A 27,393-nucleotide genomic window follows, 5' to 3' on the forward strand; every position below is an offset into this window, starting at 1 on the left:
TGTGTGTGTGTGTGTGTGTGTGTGTGTGTGTATGTGCGCACGCGAGCATGTGTGTGTGAATGTATCTAAGAGAAGTGAAGCTACAACTTCAAGAGTTTGGAGAATATTTGAATCCCTTGTGTATTTGAATCCCTTGTGTATTTGGATCCCTTGTATTTATAAAGGAGTTTTCCCCTTATTGTGGCTGTTCTAAAAGAAGACATGTGAAATCCCACCTGTCTAATGAGGAAATTACCTAAGCAAGTGCTACAAGGTCAGAGATGGTGTTTGTGCTAGAAGGAAAACCAGCAGATAAAGGGCTGGCTCTGTGAGGGACCCCAGCCCACCTGACCTTTGGGGGACTTTGCATGTAGTTGTTCCTAGTCCTTCTAAAAGTACAGCATCCATCTAGGTCTGGTGCTGCAGGCCTGTAATCCCACCCACTCTCTGGAGGCTGAGGCAGGAAGATTTCAGGTTCCGGTCTAGCCTAAATTTAAGGCACTCAAAAAAACTGTTTTCTAGTTGTGACAAAACACACAGGGAGATCACAGAGACACACAGAGCAAGCTCACAGCAGCGTGCTCCAAACGTGCCCAAGACCTACACAAGAAGAGTTAGCCACAAAAGAGAAATAAAACTTCTGTCCCCAGTGAAGCCTTGGGAACAACAGCAAAAAATGCAGAACATGGAAGAAGAAATGCTAACTCCTACTAGGAAACTGGAAAAAAAACTGGGAACACTTCAGCAAAGAATAGAAAACAAAAGATGTGACTTGGGGCAAATAATAGAGAGCTTATGGGTTTGTGGACATCACAGAACGACAAAAATAACCAGAGGGCATAGGCTGGGATGGAAAACCACTGGGAACAGGGAGAGCTCAGTTATGCACGGCTGATTCATGTCTGGGATTGTCTGCCAAGCAGTTGTAAGCATGGAAGCTCTGGCCGAGAAGGAGGCCAAAGCCTGGCGGGTAAATCATCAGTCAGTGAGGTAGTCAAATGCCAGTTTGGGGAGGGGGGCAAACCGTTGTGCCTCTGGAAGCCTGGTCCCTCTTTGCACCACACCTTGGTCCTCTCAAAGCCAGAAGGTGCCCTAACAGGAAAGGAACAAAGCAGGAGAGGGGGGGATACCTGGCACCCTCAGGCTCACAAGGAAGAAGCCTCATCTATACTTAGAATCTAGAGCAGGAGTCAAGAGGGCAGGAATGGGCAGGGTGGGGTAGCCTGAGAACCAGTGATTCTAACTCACAGAAATGAAAGATAGCCAAGAAGGAGAGTGGCTAAGACTCAGAAACATCAGCAAGCCCACTGCTTCTAACAAGGAGCATCGGCGATCAGATGGCCACTGCACCTGTACAGGTTAACTAGACCAGCCAGAAAAGGCTTTGGGGCTGCCATTGAGTTACCCAGAGCCAGCTCACTGGGCTGTCCCCATTCACCTCCAACACTTAGACGGCCGGAATGGTACTGTGCTTCTCACTCCCGGCAGTAGCCAGGGCCGTTCTTTCTCCTCATTCCTTCCTCCCTCCCTTCCAACTTCCTACCTGTCTTCCTCTCTGACTACTTTCTGCCTTGTGGCACCCAATGAACTTTCCAGGGCCATACTGCACGTGAGAACGGGGCAAGCGGCCCATCCCAGGTGCTCAGAAGAAAGTCCGATATGCAACTGAATTAGCACCCGCTGTTTAAGGTCCTGTGGCCCATACTTATGTGGCTGGAACCTCCCCAGCAGGTCCATCCAGAGGCTGAACAACCTCTGGAAACAGATTCTGCTGCACAGTCAGAGTCTCAAGGCTGCTTCGGGAGCCGTCAGCCTGTTAGCTTTGGAATCCACAAGGGTTCCTAAAGTCTCACTCATGGCTGGTCCAGCCCTCAGGGTGCCGGGGAACTTCATCCTCCACTGATGACCCATTGTTCTCAGTTTCACGGGATTCCTGTAAATTCAGACTTCAGCTTTCTTCCGTCTTTCCAACCACCCCAGCCCTGCTGATGTTGCAAGCCATCCGGGAGGCCCATACATATTTCCCCCAGGGAGGAGGGTTCATGGACATCTATTTGTAACCAGCCTGCAGCCCTTACTAGTCAGTGCCAAGCCTGCTCTGAAATGGGCAAGCCTCCCTAGTCAGCCCACTCACAGTGGGTCGGAGAGTCCCTCCAGTGCCAGAGGATTCCGGGATACCTAAGGACTGAGGAGGTGGGGAGGGGACGGATGGGACTGCCACAGACTCACAAACGTGGAGTTTTGGAAGCTCACTATCTAGCCTCCTAGATATCCAAGAACCGGGAAGGACTGTATGTCTATATGGCTTGGCTCTTAGTACCCTCCTGTAGAAACTTCCCCTAAGCAGTTCTGCACTTGCAGAATAGGAAAAGGTGATTATATATCTTAACACCTTGGATTATGGTCAGTCATGGTCCAGACAGGCCAGGCCTGTGATTTCCAGGGTTATGTTAATACGAGTAAGAAACACCCAGGTAACTAGGGAGTGTCCCCTCAGAAAGGCACGCTTTGTAGAGTCAGTTCTTCCATCTGCTCACACCAAATAAAACCCAGCCTAACTGAACATGTATGGACATCAGACAGGCACGTGTTCAGGTGGGAGTTAAGGACTCCAACTTGGCAAGGTTGCAGCCCAGACCTGTTGGAGCTCATCTACCAAATGGAGCTCTTACCTCACTCACCTGGACGTTCCTTGTTTGATGTAATGCAAGGTCCCTCCAAGGAGGACCCCAGATCACATGTGACCAAAGCATCCACAGGATGATCTCGGACCCTCCTAGAAAATTCTGGAGTAGGCTGAGGGGACAGACTCTGCATTCAGACCCTTGGTCAGTACCCCACTTATACTTGTGCTAGATCCACACAAGAAAAGGGAAGGAAATAAGAAAATGCCATTGGGGCCGGAGAGATGGATCCTTGGTTAAGAGCACTGTCTGCTCTTCCGGAGGACCCGGTTTCAATTCCCAGCACCCACATGGGAGATCACAACTGACTATGACTTCAGTGCCAGGCGATCTGACACCCTCACACAGACATACATGCAGTCAAAATACCAACACAGAAAATAAAAACGAATAAGTTTAAAAAAAAAAAAAAGAAAGAAAGAAAGAAAATGCTATCAAATATGGTCTCCTCAAAAGCAGCAGGTCACAAGAAGCAATTTTCTGTCCTCATTGCCTGATCAGCACTCACCTTGGGAAGGGATTTGGAGCTAGTGTGAAATGCATAGTTTGAAAACATCTGAATACTGTGTCTGTTGTTGAGGGGTTAAAAAATAGGCTACACTACACCCGAAGGAGATTCTCAACATCAAACATTGGAGCTGTAACAGGCTGTCTCACTAACTCGGGGTTTACCATAAGCCCACCAGGAAATGTCATTACCAGGCCTGGGTACGCTGTCACTAGGTTTGCTGTAATGAATAATGTGGCCTCAAAAGGACCAGCCTTGCAAATACAAGGCTGAGGTGCTTCCATTTCTCCAGCTGGGCAGGGGCAGGGGACCGGCTAGAATGGATCCAGTGAGCCACAGCCACCTGATAGGATTCCCTGTAGGGAGGGAGGGTGAAGACTGACTCCTTCCCTAGGAAGGAGCCTGCATGGCCTTCCCAGGCTAATACAGGGCGGTCCTGGCCCTGGCAGTGCAGCTCAACCCTCCAAATTCTTTGTAGTTTCCGACACCTGTCTCTGTCAGGTGGGGCCTCAAACTCATAAAATCTAAACGTTCTGAGCCCAAATCCAACAGATCTGAGGGAGGATGATGAGGGGGCGCCTGTGGGCAGGTTGCACTGATAAACACGTGTGTAAGTGTGAGGAGGAAACTCTTTGTTTTGTGTGGTTACTAAAAACAAGTGTTTAAAGTGTCAGCGCAATAAAGAAACCCAGACCCATCATTCCTGGCTCCAGTCCAGACTGACACCGCTCCGGTTCTGAGAATGGTGGCCTCCTCTAAGTTTTCATGTCCCCAGTTTTTCCCTTGTCCCCGCTACCCAGTTACTAGGTCACGCTACAAGGTCTGCTGGGTAAATCTTCATCTTCCTTTGCCCTCCAGACCCCTAGTCCCCAGGGCATCCCCATCCTGCACAGACCTCCATAATCATCCTTTGATATGCCACTCCTCGTTCAGAGAAGTAAAGGACTGTCAGTGGCGAGATCCTGAGCAGCAGCTGATGCTAATGCGTATTGAGTGCTTACTGCACGCACCCCTGGGATTTTGGCTCATGGTCTGAATGTGGTGAGCCACCCCCAAGTATCTTATTTCTAGGGAAAGAAAAAGACTCGCTTCTACACACTTTTCCCACCAGGCAGCATTTGGGCAGGGCCTGACCACCCTGGAGTTTCAGTGCTTTATTTACGCTACAGTGTTACTGACTAGTGGGAGCTATTATTTAACCATATGACTCGTCCTCAAACTCTGAATTACACGTGGCCCGGTGCTGCTTAGGATCTAGCCGCATCTTCTCCTCCCTTTTCTGACCTCAGCCGACCCCCTGAGACTGTGCGTGTGCTGGATTCCCATACCAGCCGCTGCATCACTCCACCTCTGGAAGTTCCCAAAATGGCCTGCCTTGGCAGGTGGCTCTGCTCTTTAATTAGCTGTACAGTTGCTGCTTCCCCTTGCTTAATATCAGGAAGCTTCTTCCTGCTTCATCCCCTTCCCCCTCTTGGCCTTAGTGCCTTCCTACTATTCTTCTCCCGTTTTAAACTTTTGTTTCATCTTTTCCCCCTTGGATGGGTTATCGGAATCTCATCTCAATCTAGGGACTTCTGCCAAGCAGTCTGAGACTCCTCCATGTGTGGAGTATGAAATCTTCCTTAAGGCCCGCTTTCCACTTATTTGGAATGAATGCCCATACCCCATGAGCCTGACCTCATTAAGAATCAAGGTGAGTGTGGTTTGCTAACTACCCTCACTTAGAGAAGCCCTTACACCCAGCTGTTCCTGCGGTGTTAACCTACACAGCGGGCAGCATAATGTGAAAATATTAAGCACGGGCACGCAGAATGCTCTGCTTCATATGTGAGGGCAGCTTACGAAGCTTTTTCCTCAGTAGAACAGCCCTTCCCTATAGAATTTGCTTTGAGTGATGAGTGAGTGTTCAAATTAATTCTATCTGCTGGTGACATGTCCTAATTGGTTGGTTAGTGGGTAGCAGCCAAAAAGCATATCATAATGCAATACAAAGTCAAGTGGAAAATTAAACAAGACCATGATGGATGATCAGCCAGCTGGTAAGAGGTGGCTGTGACATCACCTCAGGTCGGTAGCTTAGCAGTGGCACATGGGCGTTTCATGACAGTGTTGATCTTCTCAGCTCTGTTTGTCTAGCCAGGGAATTCTGAGGTTGCTACTGCATCAAGCACTGTGTCAGCTTTCTCTCCTTGCAACAATAAAAGACATCTGATTTCACAGTTCCTGGCTGTTCAAATGCCATCGGAACCCTGGCATCCTCATGAGTCCAGCCTAGAAAGCACCAGAGGAAAATGATATGTTAAGCCTTGTGGGGGGACACAGGCTAAGCTCAACGGGACCTTAGAGAAGAACTGTGTGGGGACAGCAGCTTTAAAAATGCCCAAGGGAGGTGGGATTTCAGCCTTCAAAAAAAGGGAAAAGGTAAGAAGGAAGAGTCGTCCCGGATAGAGGGAGGAAGAGTGGATTGTTAGGGGAAGAAATCAGAGATAACGGAGGGAACGAGAAATGTAGTAAAGCCAAGTCATGTGGCCAAATGTGATGTTGGAAGACAGATCCTTTAAGGGAGAATTCTATTTTTGACCATCTTCTAGATTAGGTAGACTACATATTCAGCCTCAAAACTAAACTTCTGACGTCTTCTGCTCAGACGTTCTAGATTTTAAAAAGTAGCTGATTGTGTAGTAGGCGATGTTTTAGTAGGCTCCATATTTCCATCCCTGGGAGAGTAAACTAGGTTAACAAATCATGCACAACGTGCAATACAGAACTCTACTTGATTTGTCTGCATTCCATTAACGTCCAGAACCAGGCAGTCGATCCAAAAAAACCTTCGTGTTATCGACTGTGTTCTAGAACATTCATGATAGGTACCCTCTCTAGAGGCCCTAACTTCTTATTCTGTACAAATGGCTCAGTGCTTTGTCTAAAGTCATCAGCAAGGATCCAGAGCCAAGCATTCTCTTTCCAAGCGACGCTGGTGTGTTGGGGACAGCTCAGGTCATGGGCAGGGCTCTGTGTTCTACAGGAGGCTAAGTATGTTCACATACTTCATGAGCATCGTCCCTCCCTGTGCTTTCACCTTACAGGATGGTGGGTTTTAACTCCACCTTCTCTTTTACAACTTTATATAAAACAGCTCACATGAACTGCCGGTGAGAGTTGAAATTAATTGCATTTCCTCTGTGTCCTCTGTGATGTGTGAAAACAGCCTTTTCCGGCTTCTGCAGGACCAAGCTGCAGTGTTCTGTAATTCTTCCATCTCTGTATTTTTGGTAACATCTCAAGACCCAGTTACTCTTGGGTCATAAGAGAATGTCCTTATGGTAACCTGGTAGTCTGAGTCATTTATCTGGAACTTTATTAGAGGAGACAATACAGATGCAAACAGAATTTACAGGAGACCTCTAACTGCTTCTAGGTACTTTTAAGGTGACACTGATTTGTTAGTTAAATTATAGCTTTCTTCCAAATGTTGGATATGATTCCTCGCTGCAGATCCACCAAGGAGCTGGTTGTCTTTTTTCATTTTGGCTTTTCTTTCTTCTCCCTGTCTTCCACTTCATCCCTCCCTCTTCTTTCCCTTCAAAGAATGATTAAAAAAAAATCATCTAAGATTTGAGGGCAATGGTAATTTTTTAAAATAAGGAAATGAACTTGAAACATAGATATGCATTATTGGGAAGCAAAGGAGAATGAATGAGAATTAACTGAGTTTTGCAGGTAAGAGAGCAAAGACATGTGGCCTGGTTAGGACACAGACACCTGAGATAGTGAAATATGAATGAGCCTGAGGTACAGAGAGCCTTGTGGTGGACATTTCCTCATGCCTGGCAGCACCCTGGCAGCTTGGCTCTTAGTCGCCTGGGTGAGTAAGTGAAGAAAAGGACAGTGAACAGTCAGACATCCTATAGACAGGATATTTGCTAGACAGATGCTTACGACCGTTAAATCCCTAGTGGAACAAGAGCATGGGTACGCAAATAATTAGATTTATCTTGGGTTTGTCCCTATGCATTGAAAAGAAAATGTGGGATTTTCCTTTTTAGACACAGAGGATAACTTAGATGCCAACATCGTGACTCATGAACTGGCCTTGAGAACTGATTTTGAGAATTTCGCTTCAGAAAATCAGCTGAAAGTGAATTAAAATTTATCTTTTTTCCTTTCTTTTTTCCTTCCTTCCTTTCTTATGCCTTTTCTTTGAGACAGACGTACATTCTAAATCTTCTTTGGCTTTCTAGGAAGAAGGAGTGGAAAGACAAGTTATTTGATAAAGATAATAAAGGACACTGAGCTGAAGCAGAACAGGGCGTTTGCGAACTGAACTCTAGGGTACACAGAGAATAGAAGATGACTGTTGGCAGTGGAAGATGACCTTCCTGCCTGGCTGGGTGGGGGGACTGTTTTATCAGCCAGCAGTTCTGTGTCATCCTCTCCTTCCACACAGGACTTACCCTGTTGGTGTCCCTGGGTCAGCAGTAAGTCCTTCCTATATCTCTTCTCACCGACACCACACATCTTTCTAGAATCCTCATTGTGCCTTTACCAGGAGTTTCCCAGCCCACGCTGGTCATGCAGGCCTGTAGTCCCAGCTATGGAGGAGTTTGAGGCAGGAGGATCCCAAGTTCAAGGCATGCCTGGGTTACAGAGTGAGTTTGAGGCCAGTCTGGACATCTGAATCAAAATAGCCTGTCTCAAAAAATTTAAAAAGATGTCTAGGGGTATAGCCCAGTGGTAGAGTGCTTGCCTAGAATGTATGAGATTCTAAATTCAGTCTCCGTTATTGGGATGGGGAATGGGATATGGTTCACAGTTCCTCTGCTTATTCCGAGGAAGTTCCCAGACCAGGAAGCAGCAAGGATCTAGGCAGCCTGATAGGTAGACGGTAGAAGCTCTGAGCAATGTGAATGGAAAGAATTCTGAACACTTGAAGTAACCAATACACCTCATAGTAGTTGGGGGCAGGGGGTGGCGTTTCCCACTTGACTTTGTGTTGGTAGAATCCACGGGTGTTCAGGCGAGTCTTACAATAGAACCATTCCTGTGGGGCTTTGCTACGTGAGCGGCAGCTTTGCCCCACCCCCACCCCCAGCTCTGGTATGTTCTTCCCAGAACAACCTCTGGAGATCCCTTGAGGTGTGAGTCAGGCCGACCCAGCCTGTCTAGAAAGGACAGAGCAGCAGGGGAGACCCTCCCAGAGGTGGGAGAAAGGCCTTCAAAGGCCAGCCAGATCCGGTTGTGTGGCGTCCAAGCCTTGGGGTCTCAGAAGCCAAGAGGAAGCTAGGGAGAGGGCAGGTCCCACAGTCTACATCAGGGCATTCAACTAGGAAACGTCTGAGACAAGGCCAGAAACATACATATAAACACAGCCTAGCTCTGTTCCCCGTGCCCACCCTTGCGACAAAAAGGCCAGTACTCCTAGGTGTATGCTTCCTACCAGGGCCCATGATTCCTAGAGAAGGAAGCATGAAATATATTTAGAGCTTTCGAAACCGTAATTGTTTTGTACATTCTTACAAAGGGAGAAAAATTAAAAACATCCCAAGAGATTTTTTTTTTTTTTTTTTTTTTTACGTTTCTAATCCTTGAGATGAGTGAGAAAATCTTGCATACCAGGGTCATTTCCTTGCAGTCTCAAGACATTAATATGCACTGGAAATAGAAGGAAGGGAGATTCCATGTCCTGTGAATGCTGATTGTGCAAGAAAGCTTTCCAGGCCAAGAGAGGAAGGTTGCGCCTTTCCCAGGACCCCGGTGCAAGATGACCCTGAAGTTAGATTTAACTAGGCTTGAAGTCCCATACAGAGTGGATAATTAACTTACTCATTCCAGAAGTAGGGCTAAAAATCCAGGGGGCGGAGTCTAGCAAGGCTAAACATCCAGGGGGCGAGTCTAGCTCTGCAGCCACAGCTCCTGTGGGAACCCAGGTTCCCAGCTCTGTGTCTCCCTCTAAGGTGCACTGTTCCAAGTCTCTCTGAAAGGGCCCTGGTGGCTGAAACCTGGCATTCAAACTCGGTAGATGGGAAATAGTAATTGCTCCACTAAAAAGGAGGTGTGTGGGCTGGAGAGGTGGCTCCGTGGGTAGAGCCCTGCCTGAGGACGTGAGTTGAGACCTCTGTCACCCATACACAGGCTGGTTCAGCACCAGCCGGTCCCAGATAGGCAGGCCCAGCAAAAAGGATGCCCGCCATGGGCCGATTCTGAGTAAGGGCTTTTGTAGTCATGGGAGCTGCAGAAGAAAGGGTAATTGATTACTGAGTTCCAGAACCCGGAGGATGGAGAGGTATCATCTGGCCCCTCTTGACTAGCCCCCAGACCTGCTCACTCTCTTCAGCATGTGCCTTCCCTGTACCAATGCTCCCTGCTGGGAACCCAGCCACTGAGAACCCTGGAACTGCCCCTTTCTGCCCTCTCTCTGGGGGGTTGGTCCCAGCCGAAGGCAGCTACTACTTTGAGCATCTGCCTCCTCCACTAGCAGAAAGACCCTCCCACTGCCCTCCCTGACACCCAGGCCCCTTCTGTACCTCCCGCCAATCCCCAGGACTGGTCCCCTTGAATCTTACACAAACAAGATTGCCTGGGTGCCCTCAGGGCTTTTTCAAATAACCTCCTAGATATTTTTTCCCCTACTGTTATAACAAGGAGTGGTTGTCTGTCAGCACTATCCTCCAAATAAAGATGCCGGTAAACAACGGAAGGGAAACATCAGGCAGTTCAGAACTGAAATTTCTCTGTGTTAATGGAAAACTCCCAGCTAATGCAAAACAGCTGGTAAAATAAAACTCGTTTAAGCTTGGCTGGGGAAAAGAAGACAATTTAGTCAACAACAGATTTTTCCTGCTAATTGTGTTTGTTGTTGTGTGTGCTGGTTTGCTTATTTCAATTCTTGCCTTCCCTAAAAAGAGTGTACTGTCTCGCTGGCGACAGGAAGAAGCCTGCTCGGCTGGCCTTTGAGATGCCTCTGATTATCCACAGAGGAGCGAGCCTCATAAACACGTACTTGCCTGCTAGGCTGCTGACCGCTGCTGAGCTACCAAACGCTGGACTTGCCTTGTCTTGCCTTCTCTTGTAGGTCCTTCCATAGTGACACCCCCCAAGGACATCTGGAATGTCACAGGCGCCAAGGTGTACCTGAGCTGCGAAGTCATCGGAATCCCAACCCCTGTCCTCATCTGGAACAAGGTTAGTAGTGTGGGATTCAGAACACGTCGTGCAACCTGCAAAGCTTCTCTTGCGTGGCCCAGGGCGGTAGGAAGGCGCCATTCAGCCGCTCTGCTGCCTGCCTCTGAGGAGGTGAAGCCTGTGGCAACTGATGCCGCCTCTGCAGCACCAAGCAGGGAGCCCTGGGAACTCAAAGACTCATGATGAACACCTAAAGCCTCCGTTCTAGCTCGCTGTGCATTGCTGTGACCGGAACACCTGGCAGAAACTTTCAAGGGAGGAAAGGTTTATTGGCGCCTCCAGGTTCAGAGGGTCACAGTCTACACAGCAGGAAAGGCATGGTGCCAACACTCAGTCCATGGTGGCAGGGCCACATATGAGGGTCTATAAAGTGAAGGGAAAAAAAATCCTCAAGCTCATGCCAAAAGAGGAAAGTTAGCTTAAGTAAAACAGCAAAGCCACACACCCCTTACACACCCCTTTTTAGCTAGTTTGCTTCTTCAGCAAGCTCAAAAATGGACGACAGTCTCAATATTTTCTGTGCTTGTTGCTTGGTCCGTGGGGCTGGGACTCTGGGACTCTGCTTGGGTTTTTGGCCCCTTGGTCAGAAGCCTCTCCTGTAACAGGTTGTAGAAATTCAGTTCATATAGCCGAGGGGAAAAGAAAGAAAGAAAGAAAGAAAGAAAGAAAGAAAGAAAGAAAGAAAGAAAGAAAGAAAGAAAGAAAGAAAGAAAGAAGGAAAGAGGGAGGGAGGGAGGGAGGGAGGGAGGAAGGAAGGAAGGAAGGAAGGAAGGAAGGAAGGAAGGAAGGAAGGAAGGAAGGAAGGAAGGAAGGAAGGGAAGGAAGGAAGAGAGAAAGAGAGAAAGAGAGAAAGAGAGAAAAGAAAAATAAGGTAATTCCTGCCTCCGGGCACCCAAAAGTGATCAGGACTGGAATTCTCGATCTCTTTCTCAACCTGTCGGCCTCACTTTCTCCTTCAGAAAGCTTCCTCCGCAGAGGGCGGAATTTCCATCACAGCTTAAAGACCTCAAAGGCAGCAAAGTTTTCCCAGCTGCCTGGTGAGAACGGATGGGGGCTCCCGGCAGCCTCTAGCGCCCCCGTGTGGCCAGAGGGAGGCGGCCACTACGAAACCACCAGGAAACGCCTGGACCACGGTGTGGGCAGAGGTGACCCAGTTCTCCTACAGCAGACCGATGACCCAGTTCTATCTAGTACAACTGTCCTTCACAGATGAAATGGAATAGTGGAATTTTGCCAGTGTAAATTGTGCTTAGGAAAGAGACATGGAAAGGGAGCAAGGCATGGCAGCTAAGTGTTCACCTAAGCCTTTCCCCAGACAGCTATTTGAGCTCAGTGGCTTGTGAGGAGCAGGCGAGGGGCCGCTAGTTTGCAAGGAAAACCGGCAAGAAGCTCTTTGCTTCTTTATGGGACCCCAACGAGTTTATAAAACGAGACGCCAGAGTGACTCAAGGAGGACCCTAACTTTGTACCCTTATTGCCAAATCTTGCAGAGAAGAAGGTTTTCAAGCCTGGCTGTGTGACTACTTCATCTTTGAAGTTTTTGGTGTCTCCATAGGGCAGGTCCCTAGGAACAGAGGTGGGAGCTAGGGGTTAGAGACGGGAACTGAAACAAAGGTTTCCAGTTCTTGAGTCCTTGTTTGTTGTTTGTTTTTGCAATGCATGCTAGACAGGAGCTCTAAGGCTGTGGCCTCTGTGGGTGGAACCACACTCGGATGGTAGAGTGCTTGCCTAGCATGTATGAGGCCCTGGGTCTCATCCCTAGCATGACCTGTCCAGGCCATGGTGGCACATGGCTTGTCGTCCCAGCTCTCAAGAGGTAAAGACAGAAAGACTCTACCTAGCAGTGTTTCAAAGCAGATACTAAGACTCATAACCAAACCTTCGGCAGAGTGCAGGGAATCATATGAAAGAAGCAGGAGTTAGTATGACGTAGAGAGGATAGGAGCTCCACAAGGACCAAATATATCTGGGCACAGGGGTCTTTTCTGAGACTGACACTCCACCAGGACCATGTATGGATATAACCTAGAACCTCTGCTCGGATGTGGCCCGTGGTAGCTCAGTAACCAATTGGTTTCCCATAGTGAGGGGAACAAGGACTATTTCTGACAGGAACTCAATGGCAGGCTCTTTGACATCCCCAACCTCCAAGGGAGGAGCAGTCCTGCTAGGCCACAGAGGAGGACTTTGCAGCCAGTCCTGAAGATACCTGATAAACTAGGGTCAGATGAAAGGGGAGGAGGTCCTCCCCAATCAGCAGACTTGGAAAGGGGCAGGGAGGAGATGAGGGAGGGAGGGTGGGATTGGGAGGGAATAAGGGAGTGGGATACAGCTGGGATACAGAGTTAATAAAATGTAACTAATAATAAAAAATTTAATTAAATTAAAAAAAAAAAAAGACAGGAAGATCACCAGAAGTTCAGAGTATCCTCAGCCAGTTTAAGTTTAAGGCCAGCCACTTGCTATCAAGTGTTTTCATAAGAAAATGTGTCAAGGCATCACATTTCCTACTTATTAATGTGCCATATAATACTTTCATATGTCCCAAATCACAATGTATTTTAAAAAGCATCACACTGTTTGGGCCACAGCAAAATACCTGAAAAGCCGCTGATCCAGATGGTTACATAGGCCATTGGCGTCCTCTCCACAACTCTGCATCCAGACTGTTAGGAACACAGGCGGACCGCATGCGCTTTCAAATCTGCTTTAAGAACAAAAACAGAGTTTGGATAAAACAGTGTTAGAGGCTGGACAATGCGATGGCAACACTTATAAGCCCAACAGTCTGGGAAGAAGCCGGAGAGTTGAGAGTGCAAGGACTGTGTGGATCAGTGCTTCCAGCACCCACATCAGGCACCCCACAACTGCCTCTGACACCACTCCAGGAGACCCTTTTCTGGAAGAATCTGTTACAACCAAACTACACTCAGAGCCAGGTGTCATGGTATGTGTTCTGGGGAGGTTGAGACAGGAGGATGGTGAGTCTGAAGCTAACCTGATCTGTATATCAAGAGACCCTACAAAACAGATGAAAATAGCTAGATGGCTAAGTGACTTCTGCTCTCTCTTCCCCAGTTGGCCATTTGTGATAACCTTTTTGTTTTGTTTTGTTTTTTGTCACAGGACAACGGCGCTGGTGGCGCCAGCACACGCCTTTAATCTCAGCACTTGGGAGGCAAAGGCAGGTGGATCTGGGAGTTTCAGGACAGCCTGGTCTTCAGAGCAAGTTCCGGGACACCAGGGCTACACAGAGAAAAACTCTGTCTCTAATAATAATAATAATTCCTTTTGTCAGGGTGTGTGGAGTGTGTGTGTGTGTGTGTGTGTGTGTGTGTGTGTGTGCGTGTGTGCGTGCGTGCGCGCACTCCCGTGCCTGCACGTGTGTGCATGCTAACCTGGATAGCCAGCTAGCATCAAGGATCCACTGGTCTTTGCCTACACTGTGCTGAGATTACAGGCTCTGCTGATACATAAGAACACTAATCAGAGTGCTTTAACCTTTGAGTCAAATACTTCTCTCAAAATATCACCTATTTTATTAACATAAATTGTTTCACCAGCTGCTTGGGAAATTCAAGGGGGAAAAAGGCCTATTTATGCATGTCTTCCTAGCTTTCATTTGAGACACTAAATACCTGGTTTTCTCTCAGTATTGGGAAAAGCCTAGAAAAAAAATGAGCCTAACATCTGCTTTATTATAGAAGGAAAAGAAAACTCCTGACACTGTTAGGCCTTTTCATAACAAAGACGCTCAAAATAAGCACTGGCTTGGCTCTTACAGAGGCCTAGATAGAATGAAAGAAAACTGTCTCATGTAGTTTTTAAATAAATTGTTATTACAAGCCTTAAAATATTTGTACTGAAACTGAGCTACTATATCTATACCAAAACAAACAAAAAAACTTTTCCTTGTGTTCTTTACATATTTTCCTAAGTTGTTATTAACATACTTTGATCTTTAAGATAGGCGGGGAAGGACAGACACGAAGTAAGGACTGGACATGAACCAAGGGAGGTGAATTTCCCTTTCACCCACAGGCTTCTGAATCTCCTCATGGTATGAACGGAGACATGGCAGGTTTTCTGTCAGAACAGCAGCATGTGATGGGCATGTCTGATCTCAGGTTTTCAGCAACTGTTTAATGATTCCTTAGCCCTCGGAGCAGGTGGGAGACTTGGCTCTGGATTCCAGCCGCTGCTTTTCTTTGATGAGGTTGTTACAGGAAGAGCTCCCAACAAGGTCTCAAACATCAAACTAGCATTTTGTGACAGCTTGCCAGTGAAACATGGCATGTCGGACAAAGAAAGGCCCAAGGTACCAAGGACCTTGGTACCAAGGACCAAACTGTCCAAGGGCAGTTAGTGAAGGCAGCTTGCAGGATGACCATGCTCACACACTCCATAAGTTTTCCAAAAAATGCTTAAAACATACTGTTTAAAAGCCAGGTGTGGTGGTATACACCATTAATCTCAGCACTTGGGAGAAAGAGGCAAACAGATCTTCCTGGTCTATACAGAGAGTTCCAGGCAGCAAGGCTACAAAGTAAGACCCAACCTCAAAAATAAAAAATAAAAAAAAAATAAACACATTCATTAGATAAACTTGGCAGGAAGAAACAATTCTGCTTGCTAAATATTCAGAAAAGGAAGTAAATCTGAGTAAATTGCTGGATAGGATCTAATTACCAAGTCTGGTGAGCAATGCCTGCAACTTGATGGTTTCTCGGAGAGAACTAAGACTCTCCTTTTGTTTTCCCAGGTAAAAAGGGATCGCTCTGGAGTTCAGAGGACAGAACTCTTGCCTGGTGACCGGGAAAACCTGGCCATTCAGACCCGAGGTGGTCCAGAAAAGCATGAAGTAACTGGCTGGGTGCTGGTAAGCTGGCAATGGTTTTCACCTTCAGGTGTGGACACAAGGGTTTGGCAAAGGTGACTGACTGGCTGCCTGCCTAAAATTTTTTTTTCTCCTATTTCTTCGGAGCAGCCTGGCATGTGTTGCAGATAGGACTAATATGAGGGAGCTGAAGTTACTTTGTTTTAGGGAAAAAAAAAAAATGCATGAAGAGGATTCTGTTTGCTTAGGCTCAGAGCAGAATCCTCACACAGAACGGAATGCGTTAGGCATTGCAGTTATTGGTTAAACACATGTGGTTTTGCTTGACCACAAATGTTTTGTTTTGATTCTGCGGGTATTCGATCACAGCACCTACCAAGGCTTCCCCTCCAGCAGGTGTGAGCACCCAGCCGAATTTTAACTTTCATGTTGTGATCAACAGACGCGCATGACATTGGAATACGGTAGCCCTGGCATCGGGCTTCACTGCCTCTAATAGCAGCTCCACTCCCAACCCTCAGCTCGTCATGGAAGCCCTAGGTGTAATGGAAGTCCCTGAAAAGGAGAGGTGACCTCCTCAGAGAACTACAGAGCCCTTCTGTTTCACAGGTATCTCCTCTAAGTAAGGAAGATGCTGGAGAGTATGAGTGCCATGCATCCAATTCCCAAGGAGAGGCTTCAGCATCAGCCAAAATCACCGTGGTTGATGCCTTACATGAAATACCAGTGAAGAAAGGTATGTAAGCCATCTCGCCATTTTAAATGAGTGGGGTTTAGCCTAATAGTCGAATATGAAGGTAACACACATAACTACTAATAAAATCCTGAAACGTACAAATCTAGAATGGCAGCAAGCGCACATAATTAAAGCCAGATGACATGCGTCCAAGAGAACGTGTAGGTGGCTGAGGGCCAGTATGACTTAGACGCTCTCTCCTCATCTCCCATAGGATTCCTGTAACTTCTCTCTATGTGGCATTTTCTCTTTGTGCTATGACTATTATATTCACTCTTTATTTAAAAGGAAGTAATCATGGTCAATTTGGTCCTTCACATTGAGCTCTTAAGAAAAAAAAAAAAAAAAGTTAGACATGTATAGCCCTCCCAGGGGAAGTGAGTTCAGTTCCCACTACCCATGTGGACAGCTCACGATTGCCTGTAACTCCAACAGCAGAGGATCCTATGTGCTCTTCTGGCCTCCAAAGGCGGCCCCACACATGCCATATAGTCACATAACATACACACACAGCATAACTAAGAAATAAAAATGAACCTTAAAAGAAAAAAGCTAGAAAAGAGAGCAGGTTGGCAAATGTGCAGTTGTCCCACGTCCCTCCTAAAAAGTTTCCCCCAAAAAAGCCTATCCTGTGGTATCACAGTGGTGTCACTTCACAGACAGCTCTACTGAGTGACATCTGACGACACACTCCCTCAGACAAAGAACTAAACTGTCAGCATTTGTTAGACCATTTCCCTGTGCAGATTGCCCAGCTGTGCAGCAAAAGGAGTTACCAAGCCACAGTGTCTTTGGTCGGATGGCGGGGAACAGCTGAGGGCTGGGTCGCCAGTTGAAATCTCAGCTCTAGAACATCGCTCTTCTACCGTTGAGTAAGAGCTGGGCTGTGGACTTCCTTAGCCCCTCTAGCCTTGAACTTGAAAAATATGCTCTTCCACGTTTATGGCAAAGCTCCCCTTTCACACATAACCAACACAGCAGCATTGGCTCTCAGATTTGAAACTACATAGCTCACACACCATAGGGCACTCCAGCATGCCATTTATGTAATTACTCATACACCCTTTAAGCCTGTTTTTGTTTTCCTTTTTGAGCAGCCCCACTTCTCTATAATTTTTATTTTTCCTTCACAATTTATTATTATATATCCCAATTGAAGCTCCCTCCCTCCCTCTTTCCCCCCATCCCCTTCTCCTAGTCCACTGAAAGGGGGAGTTCTCCATTATTGCCATCTGCCCATAGCTTATTAAGTCTCATCAGGACTGCCTGGATCCTCTTCCTCTGTGACCTGTATCATCAGGAGCGAGTGATCCGAGAGCAGGCAACTGAATTCATGATAGAGGCAGCCCCTGCTCCCCTCAGCCAGAGATCGACATGGAGACTGAGATGCCCATCAGCCACATCTCTGAGCAGGGGTCTAGGTCCTTTCCATGCATGGTCCTCAGTAGGCGCATCAGTCTCTGCAGGACCCCGTGGCCTCAGATCCTTTAGCTTTGTTGTTCTCCTTGTGGGTCTCCTGGCCCCTCCATGTCCCTCTATCCCCACACCTCTCTTCCTCCATTAGAATCCCTGCACTCTGAAGTGGTGGAAGAGAGGAGACAGGATGGGAGCCTACTACAGAGGGTCCTCTGACAGGGGATTGACACCCCCTCACTTTGTAATGCATCTGGGCGGTTTACCTGAATATAAGTCCACAGCAGGTGCATACAGTGCCCTCAGACGCCAGACGAGGGTATCAGATCCCTCAAGACTGGAGTTACAGATAGTCAAGAACTAACTGCCATGTGGGTAGGAGGTATCAAACCCAAGATCTCAGGAAGGGCAGCCAGTGCTCTTAACTGCAGAGGCCCTTGTTTGTCTTCTTTAAAGGATTAAGTCTCAGGCACATGCATGCAATCCCAGCACCTGGGAGGCTGAGGCAGGAGACATGAGTTCAAGATTAAATCTGGGCTACATAGTGAGAAAACTTTCTTAGACGAAGAGAGAGAGATGAGGGATGAGAGAACAGGTGGAGGGGGTCTCCCTAAGTTGCGAAGGCTGGCCTTTAACTCCTGGGTTTTAACAATCCTCCTACCCTATCCTGAACGTGGGTCTACAGGCACATTACCATGCCCTTGCCTGACAGCCACATCATTTAACATTCTCATTGACTGCCAATTGTGTGCATGTATGTACTAATTTTTATTTCTTTCTTCAACAGGTGGAGGTGCTCAGCTATAAACGTGCAAAATACACTAGCCTCTCCAGCTAAAGGTGCTCACAGACAACTGACAACTATAACCCCTACTCTTGCCTGACAAGTTTCTTTTAACCTAATCCACTAACACTTTATTACAGCCAGCTGGTTTTACACAGAGAAATCAAAAATAACACATCAAGACTATCTACAAAAATTTATTTACAGAAAAAGCATGCATAGCTTTAAACAAAACAAATAAAATTCTTATCACAACAGTAAATTTTTGTCGTTTTTTAAAAACAACAATCACAGACACAAGATACTAATATTTATAGTATCTCGCCATGACCGTGTGACAGAATTAAACGCTCATCATCCGAGGTGCGATACTCATGGACATGAGCTCCTGGAACAACAGTTTGCACGCGTAAGGCATTCGCACCAAAGAGATCTGCGGAGAGAAAAGGAATAGTAATCAGCAGAACGGCATCAGACTCCATTCTACCCCAGAAAAGCAGAAACATTTGGCTCTCTCTGAGGAAGTGGGCCACGTGCATGTCCTATGCCTCATGCTGGTTCTCTGTCCCAGCAGCCTTTGGTAATGCCTCCTTTCTGCCAACAAGACGTATCTCACCCTTCCTAACTGACAAATTTTAGGTAAACAGCTTCAGAAAAATTCTTGGTCAAGCTGGAGAGATGACTCAGCAGTTAAGAGCACTGGCTGCTCTTCCAGAGGACCTGGGTTCAAGTCTCAGCACCCACATAGCAGCTCACAACCATCTGTAACCTCAGGGATCTGATGCCCTCCTCTGGCCTCAAGGGACATTGCACACAGTACACAGACATACAGACAGACAAAACACCCATAAGCATATTTTTTTAAATGTTTAGAATTCCTCGTGCAAAGCATTATTTCAGAGATGAACAGCTTGGAGAAATTGCTTTTAAGCTTGCTTTAGAAAAGCCAAACTGTCTTTCCTTATAAAACTAGTATTCTTAGAAACCTGCTATCGAAATGGAAAATCCCAGCCTCAGTGTGGAAAACCCACACTCCGTCAGCTGTGACTACAGCATGAGATCAAACAAACAGAATGAAGTGCGCACACACCTGGGTCTTGTTGCGGCAGCCCCTGCATTCGTAGGTATGGGTCCTGGTGTTAGCAATCGCCATTATTCCACAGAGATTACAAACATGGACCTGATATGGGTCTGATGCCTCGAACAACCTTTCTCTTAAGAACTGTGCTGCACCGTGGGCAATCTGACAATCTCGCTCCATTTCCCCGAAGCGCAGGCCACCATCACTGTGGATAAAGAAACAAGAGCTTGTTGTGTACTTATTTATCGTGTGTGTATATGTGAATGACAGGGTCACTGCACATGTGTGTCGGTCAGAGGACAGAGGCAGGAGTCAGTTCTCTTCGGGAGCTGAACTCACATAGTTGGGCTTAGCAGCAGGCACCTTTCCCCACTCAACAATTTCACTAGCTCTGTACCTAGCCATTCTTATAAACACAGCTGTGCTTAATGACAAGAGTGAAGCACTAAGTTCTGATTTTTATGCCATAGTAATCTCTCTAACCTGGTGAGGAGGGAAAAGTCAACCAACCATTTACTATATCAGAAGGTCTCAAATGAAGTAAATAGCAAACGTGCTCAAGTACAGCATACAGTTTTCCTCATCAAATGCAATGCAATGCAAAGCAGAGACTCGTCATGCTATCATTTTAACTTTCTATTCTGTACTTGAAAGTGAACTTAAAAGTCAATCTAAATGAAACAGCTTCTCAACAAGGGATCCCCAGCAATCGAGCCTGAAATGATAAATAAGCGACAAACACGTGAGAGATTAGTTTCCCCAAGTATAGTGGCATGCCTTCAGATGTCCACATGAGTGTAGGATGACGGCCTCCTTACTTACACGTGCACGTGTGAACTCAAGCACTACCTAGTAAAACCAATGGGCTGATGATGCTATTACTACAAAAGGCTCACTATTCAGTTTTACACAGTGCTACAAAAAGAACTCACTACACTGAGAGTTGGTAAATAGAGGGAGAAAGTGTTCACCCTTCCTCGACTGTAGGAACTACACCACAAGGTAAGGGGCTGAAGGCACAGCCTTAGAAGTGTCTGTCTAGCTAACAGTAGATGGACAGGTGTAAACTAGACTCTCATCAGCTTGTGCTCTAGTTCATCTAACTTTACACAGTGTCCAGCAGCTGCTACCATCATGAAAAGGAAGGCTACTGAATGGTAGAAGTGAACAGTGCCATAAAGTACTACACCCAAACCTCATACTCCAAGTCTCAGCAAGCTCCAAATGTAATTATCTACCTAGAGAAACCAGGATGTAACAAGCCACACACGCACGCACACACGCACACAAGTAAAATGTAAAATTAAAAAAATTTAAAAGAGACTTAAGAGACACAGCAATTGCAAATCTTGCCTTTATTCCCATCCTGACTAACAAAGCTTTTTTTAAAAAATGGTGCAATAAGGCCAGGCATGGTGGAACACACCTTTTATCCTGGCAGACCATCCTGATATAAATATATATATATATCAGAGTTCCAGGACTACATAGAGAGACCCTGTCTCAAAACAAACAAAAAAACAACTAACAAAATTGTAGTAAGACAAATCCGAACTAGGTATTTAGAAATAAATATTTTGGATAGTTTTTTTTTTAATCGTGTATGTGTGAGTGTCCACATGATGTGTATGAGCAATACACATTACTTGGTCTCAAAGGCTAGAAGAGGGAACCATAGTTACAGGGAATCTGAGCCACCACGTGGGTGCTGGAAACAGCTCGGAGCCTTTGGAGGTGTACTAAGCACACTTAACCACTGCGCCTTCTCTCAGCCCCAATTTGTTTTTCAGTGCACTCATCTTTAGGACAGAGGCTCTCAACTTACAGTCTGTAGGTTTCAGGGTGACCAAATGGCTTTTATAGTACAGCATTATTACTTACTTCTGCCACTGTGTTGAGACCTATACTAATTGTGAGAAAGTAAATAAAACTGCTGGTGTCTTGGCACAAATTAAGGCAGAGGAACCAAGTTCTTTTAAGTACTGACACCTTCCCTTGAATGAAGGAAACTGAATTTTGTTTGTTTATTGTTTCAGTTTTGGTTTTTGAGAGACAGGAGTTCTCTGTGTAGCCTTGGCTGTCCTGGACTCACTTTGTTAACAAGGCTGGCCTCAAACTAACAGAGATCCCCCTGTCTCTGCCTCCCAGAGTGCTGGGGTTCCAGGCCTGCAGCCAAAGTGAACCTTTTACTCTAAGGAAAACAGTTTAAGTATGTACTACAAATGATTAAAAGTTTGAGCTTCTAAGCAAAAAATAGAATTTTACAAAATTACCTACCACTTCACACCTCACAGCTACCTATACTTAAAGGTTTTTCTAAAGACATCAGTAGTGATAGGTTAACAAGCACAGGGTTTTTTTCCTTTGTCTGGAATAGAATTTAACTTTAGAAAATATGTATAATTCAGTTACTCGGTATTTCCCAAATGATCAATGATGATGCTATAAAATTGCATGTGGCACACAATTTGGAGGAGGCGGCAGGGGTTGAACTAGAACCTTGCACATCAGCCAAGCACTATTAAGCTGCAACCCCAGCCAATGCTTTTAATAAAATAGATATAAAAATTCACTGATAAGGCTTCGGATTTTTCATTACAACTCCCCTTTAATACACTGAACTTGGTGGAGCTGGAGAGATGACGGCTCAATAATTAGAAGCATATGCTGCTCTGGCAGAGGGCCTGGACTCAGTGCCCTGTATTCACTCGAAGCCCAGACCTGTTTGTAACGTGAGTTCCAGAGGATCCAACACCCTCTTCTGGCCTCTGCTATCACCAGGCATGCAGACAGCTAACATACATACATACAGGCAAAACTCTCATACACATTTAAAGGAAAGAAAGAGAGAGGCTGTAAATTAGCAGATGTGTTCCTCATGCCAATATTCATACTATTTGGGAGGCTATGGCAAAACTGCCATAACTTGCAGGCCATTCTAAACTACAGAATCAATCAATCAATCAATCAATCAATCAATCTCTCATCTCCTCTCTCTCGATCTTTCTCTCTCTGGAGGCTGAGCTAGGAGAGGCATGAATTCCACTAGCTCAAAAATAAGGAAAAAAAAAAAGTTTTAAACAAAGACTAAAGTAGCTCTTCCTTTTAGTACAGTATAAAGAAAAACAATGTTCCTTTCCCAACCAAAGAGCTATCTATGTAACACCAGATCCCCCTCAAATACTTATAGTACAAAAAGTACAACACTGGGCCAGCATGGCTCATTGGGTGAGAGTACTTGCTGCCAAGCCTAAGGACCTCAATTCAAATCCCAGGACCCACGTGATAAATGGAGAAAACCAAATTCCTACATGCTGTTTTCAGACCTCGCTTTCAGACCATGGCTTACCCACAAATGTAACAAAATATTTTCCTTAAATACAATATCGAGCTTGAGTGGTGGCACACACCTATATTCCCAAGAGTTTGGAGGTGGAGGCAAGAAGACCAGGCTATGTAACAGAGTTTGAGTCCAGCCTGTGCCATTATGAGACTCCATGGAAAGAAAGAGATGGGGTGGGAGAAACATGGTGGGAGGTGGGCAAAGGGAAGAGGGAGGGAAAGGCAAAATATTGCAATGGAATTAATCCATAAGTAGAAGAATTCAGCTGCCTAGTTCACTACAGAAGTTTGCAAAAAAATAGAAGCCAATGTCACTCATCGCTAAGCTTACTTAGAAATATGTGGCTTTTTCATTAAACATGTACTGACGGGTAATGATTTTGCCACTGTTTTAAATTTCAGTCTTATCTCTACGGTAACGAAAGATATAACTCACATGAAGACAGTGGCCCTGAGATCAAAGATTCACCAGCCATCTTACACAGCTACATCTAAAGTTTACAGAGGAAACTATGACGACTGCACCTGCTGAGCAGAGCAGAGGTAAGCTGGGCTCTGGCTCACTGGTAGAGCGTTTGCCCTGACTCTAAAGGAATCATGACATCAGAGGCTAGTGTGAGGAATGAGGAAGGAGCACGCAATAGGAGGACACTGTGAGTTGGTAACTTGTGAAAGTGAGGTGACAGGAACACAGCCAATCTTTAGACCAGTCTCTAGTCTATGTGCTTAACATTTTCAAGTGGAAGGCTAGCTAAATATAATACATGAATACATGCTGCTCCTGCTGCAGCAGCAACCTTACCGAGATCTGCCCTCCATGGGCTGTCTATTAAGGATCTGAATAGGTCCCCTAGCACGAGAATGAATTTTGTCATCCACCATATGCTTCAAACGCTGGTAGTAAGTGGGGCCAATAAAAATCTGTGATGTGATTTTTCGACCAGTGAATCCATTGTAGAGTACCTGAAAATAGACACAGATTTTGCTGCATATAACAAAAAATACTAAGGAAGCTCAGAAACAACATGCATGTACTCCATATTCTTATTTACATAAAAATCAAAACTAGCCTGTAATGATACAGTATTTATCTGGGATGGGAGAGGTAGTGACTGGAAGGGGACTTTCAAGGCATAAAAGCATTCTGGGTAATTTCTTTCCCCAATGTGAGTGCTAGATAGCATGCTATATACTTATGACTTGTACATGTAAAAGGTTTTCTTTTAAAGAATAAAAGTACACCACACAAAACATGCTTGTTACATACAGGTAATAAAGTACTTTTGAGATGGTAAATATACCTCATTGCCTCTGAGATGGTAGCCATAATCAGATAACAGATTAGAAATCTTCTGCACATTGACAGCATCATTAAACGGAGTGGCATCACCAATCTCACCCTTGTTAGCAGAGACCTTTGAAATGAAGCATGTGTGAGAGAAGTTACACATCAACAAAGATACACCCAATTGAAAAAATACTTTCTATAGAAGGGAAGACTTTAAAACTAAAAGTGGGTTAAAGTTTTGAGGTAGTGAGATTCATTTTTATTAATATCTTACCTAAAATAGTTGTAACAAAGTAATGGCCTAAAAAAAAGGCTGAAAAGCTCTCAGAAAAAAGTCTATTCATGGGATCATGTACGAAGAAACCAAGAATCCCAAACACCTTTGATGTACTCAAGAAAAATAACATCTTAATGTCTTAAAATTAAGCCATCCATATGTCAGACTACCACTACTCTCCTTTAAGAAGATACCCAGAACCAGAAACTTCCCGAAAGATGAAGACACAGCTGATACCAAAATTTCAACATCACTAAAGCTATACTGAACTGGAGAGATGGTTCAGAGGTTAAGAGTACTGTCTGCTCTTTCCGAGGTCCTGAGTTCAAGTCCCAGCAACCACATGGTGGCTCACAACCATCCATACAGGGATCTGATGCCTCTTCCAGTATACATTGAATGAATGAATGAATGAATGAATGAATGAATGAATGAATGAGCCAGAGCCATTCTGAGATAATCATTTATGAATTAACTCTTCTATAGAAAAGAGCTAGTTGCTATAACCACAAATATGTGCAAAGGCTCTATGTATTATATCTTACAAATAAATGGGTCTCGAGCTCAATGGCACATTTGGCCAGCATAAGGTACTTATGGAAAAATTCTTTCTTGGCAATACTTTGCAATTTTTTGTGTGTGCAAACACATGTGGTATATGTGTTGGTGTAAGTGTATGTGTGTTGTAGGAATGCACGTCCATGTATTGAGGCCAGAAGAGGACAACAGTTGTATTGGTTAGTTTGTCAGCCAGAAACAAGCGAGAGTCATCTGAGAGCCTCCACCAGCCTCCCTCTGAGGAACTGCCTCCATCAGAGTGCTCCCTGAGGCACTATCTTGATTAATAATTGATACGCAGTCCACAACAGTGGTACTATCCCCAAACAGATGGTCCTAAGATGTACAAAAACACAAATGGGCTAAGCCACGGGAATCCTGCATCGCCTGCTTCAGTCCCTGCTGCCTTTGAAGACAGATGAGGTTGTAAGCTGTGAGATGAAATAAACCTTTTCTTCCTCAAGTTGTTTGATCGGAGCAACAGACAAAAACTAAGACATTAGGTTTCTCAGTCCATCATTCTTCTGATTCCCCTGAGATAGGTCTCTTGGTTACTGAACTTGGAGCTGGGCTCTTGACCAACAAACAGTGATTCTCCTGTCTCCACACACAGCAAAGCATTAAGGTTACAACCCCCACATTATTTGGATATTTAATTTATTTACTCAGAGATCAGAGGTCAACTTGTAGGGATCAGTCCTGACCTTCCACCATGTGGGTTCGGGTCTGGACTCAGTGTCAGGCTTGATAACAATCAGCCTTACTTTGCTGAGCCACTTACCAGCTCCTGGTATTATGACTTTTCACATAGGTAAGGCCAGCTCCTCATGCTTGCATAACAAATGCCTTTACTCACTGAGCCACCCACGTATTTTTTAAAAATAAAAAAGGATGAAAATGTAGAATAACCAATCTGAAGGCAGGAAAATAACTTAATAGCTTTTAACAAAGTATTTTGGCCCAAATATAAGAAAAATGATCACCACATTAAAAGAAATATCCATTTGGAACCTATTGTTTTTGAAGACAAAAATCTTACCTTCCCTTGAAGACATTCAATCAAGTGACCAATCGTCATTCGAGAGGGGATGGCATGGGGATTTATGATGATGTCAGGAGTTATGCCTTCACAAGTGAAAGGCATATCCTACAAAGAAAATTTAAGACTTAAAGATACTGCAGGCTCTTAGAGACAAAGCTAGACCTGACACTCTCAAGTGACTCCTTGAATGTCCTAATTCTCTTCAACATGATGGGTTAGCAAACACTAAATTTAGGAGGGAAAAAAAAAAAAGAAGTTCCAGGAAATTTTAATTAATTTCAATACAACTCTGGGTTAGGCATGAGAAAGATGGAAGATGCCTACCTCTTGTCTATACTGAATTCCACAAGTACCCTTCTGACCATGTCGGCTAGCAAATTTGTCTCCAATCTGCGGAATTCTAACAGAGCGTACCTGATTTCACATAAAAATGGATTAGAAACTGAAATTCAATTAGTTTCTAAAACAATGTACATGAATAAAGCTATACTCACCCTTATTTTACAAAACTTATATCCTTCCTGGTTGAGCGTTACCATGACCTGGTCCACAATGCCCGTCTCGCTCGTTCTGAGGAAAGTGCTGCAGTCCCTCTTGGTGTAGCGCCTGTTGGTGCTCTCCAGCTCGTCCTCATTCTCAGGTAAGGTGACCGTTTTGCCGATAATAACATCATCTCCTGACACACGAACCCCCGGAGCTATCAAACCATCATCATCCAACTTGTCGTAAATGGCATGCCTCATACCTGGGATGAAACAGACAGGGAGCTTTCTGAAATTACACTGAAGAAAAGTGTTTAAAATGCCACATAATTCCCCCCAACACATATGAGAAACTACACACATAACTCTGTTCCAAGTTCACAGGAAATCTCTAACAACACAAATCCTGTTCATTATTGTCTTTATTCCAAACACTATAAACTCTGATACCATACTTTATGAAGAAAAAAATAAAGTCTACTATACCTGAGCATGGTAGTGCACGCCCTTGAGCCCAGTGCACAGGGGGCAGAGACAATGGATCTCTAAGAGTTTGAGGCTAGCACAGAACCATAGCAAAGACCTTGTCTCAAAGTGGGGGTTGGGTGGGAGGGGGTCTGGAGAGATGGCTCAGCAGTTAAGATCACCAGCTGCTCTTCCAGAGGAACAAACTTCAATTGTCAACACCCACACAGCAGGTTATAACTGTCTGTGACTCCAGTCTGATGGCCTATTCTGGCTTCCATGGTCACTGGGCATATATGCAGGCAAAACACTCACATACAAAAAACTAAAAGTGACTTTAAAAAAGAAAGCAAGCTAAGAAAAACAAAAACAAACAAAAATGAACTGAACGCTTGAAAGTCAGATTCCACCAAGAGACAGTTTCTGGACGGCTTTCTTAAATGTGCAGCCGTTGTTACATAAGAACGCCTGTGTCCTACACATACATTCTCCCACAGAAAACATGAGTTGGGTACACAGGGCTACACTGGGTTTCTCTGTGTAGCCCTGACTTTCCTAGAACTCACTCTATAAACCAAGCTGGCATCAAAATCACAAAAATCCACCCTGCCTCTGCCTCCCAAATGCTGAAATTAAATACAGTACCACCATCACCCAGCCCTATAAGTACTTTTTAAATGTCTTGTAAAAGTAATTAACAAGAAGAAACAAGAACTTTTTTCTTTTCATCATTTT

At 45.2% G+C, this 27,393-nt stretch overlaps 2 protein-coding genes across 2 annotated transcripts in view; one reads left to right on the plus strand and one right to left on the minus strand.

Annotated features, from left to right (window-relative positions):
- Igfbp7 (insulin like growth factor binding protein 7) overlaps positions 1-18,385 on the plus strand; it is a 23,718-nt gene extending 5,333 nt beyond the window's left edge. Inside the window, exons 2-5 of the mRNA XM_055629230.1 lie at positions 10,244-10,353; positions 15,116-15,232; positions 15,800-15,926; positions 18,127-18,385. Of these exons, the coding sequence (XP_055485205.1) occupies positions 10,244-10,353; positions 15,116-15,232; positions 15,800-15,926; positions 18,127-18,146 (374 nt within the window). The 3' untranslated portion in view covers positions 18,147-18,385. The remainder of the gene's footprint in view (positions 1-10,243; positions 10,354-15,115; positions 15,233-15,799; positions 15,927-18,126) is intronic.
- Positions 18,307-27,393, minus strand: part of Polr2b (RNA polymerase II subunit B) — a 39,785-nt gene continuing 30,698 nt past the window's right edge. Inside the window, exons 19-25 of the mRNA XM_055629229.1 lie at positions 26,206-26,456; positions 26,036-26,125; positions 25,709-25,816; positions 23,848-23,961; positions 23,349-23,509; positions 19,214-19,409; positions 18,307-18,556 (exon numbers count right to left, since the gene is read on the minus strand). Coding sequence (XP_055485204.1) covers positions 18,467-18,556; positions 19,214-19,409; positions 23,349-23,509; positions 23,848-23,961; positions 25,709-25,816; positions 26,036-26,125; positions 26,206-26,456 — 1,010 coding nt within the window. The 3' untranslated portion in view covers positions 18,307-18,466. The remainder of the gene's footprint in view (positions 18,557-19,213; positions 19,410-23,348; positions 23,510-23,847; positions 23,962-25,708; positions 25,817-26,035; positions 26,126-26,205; positions 26,457-27,393) is intronic.

The sequence above is a fragment of the Psammomys obesus genome, unplaced genomic scaffold (genome assembly GCF_907164565.1).
Source record: "Psammomys obesus unplaced genomic scaffold, mPsaObe1.curated_primary_1811, whole genome shotgun sequence".
Lineage (NCBI taxonomy): Eukaryota > Metazoa > Chordata > Mammalia > Rodentia > Muridae > Psammomys > Psammomys obesus.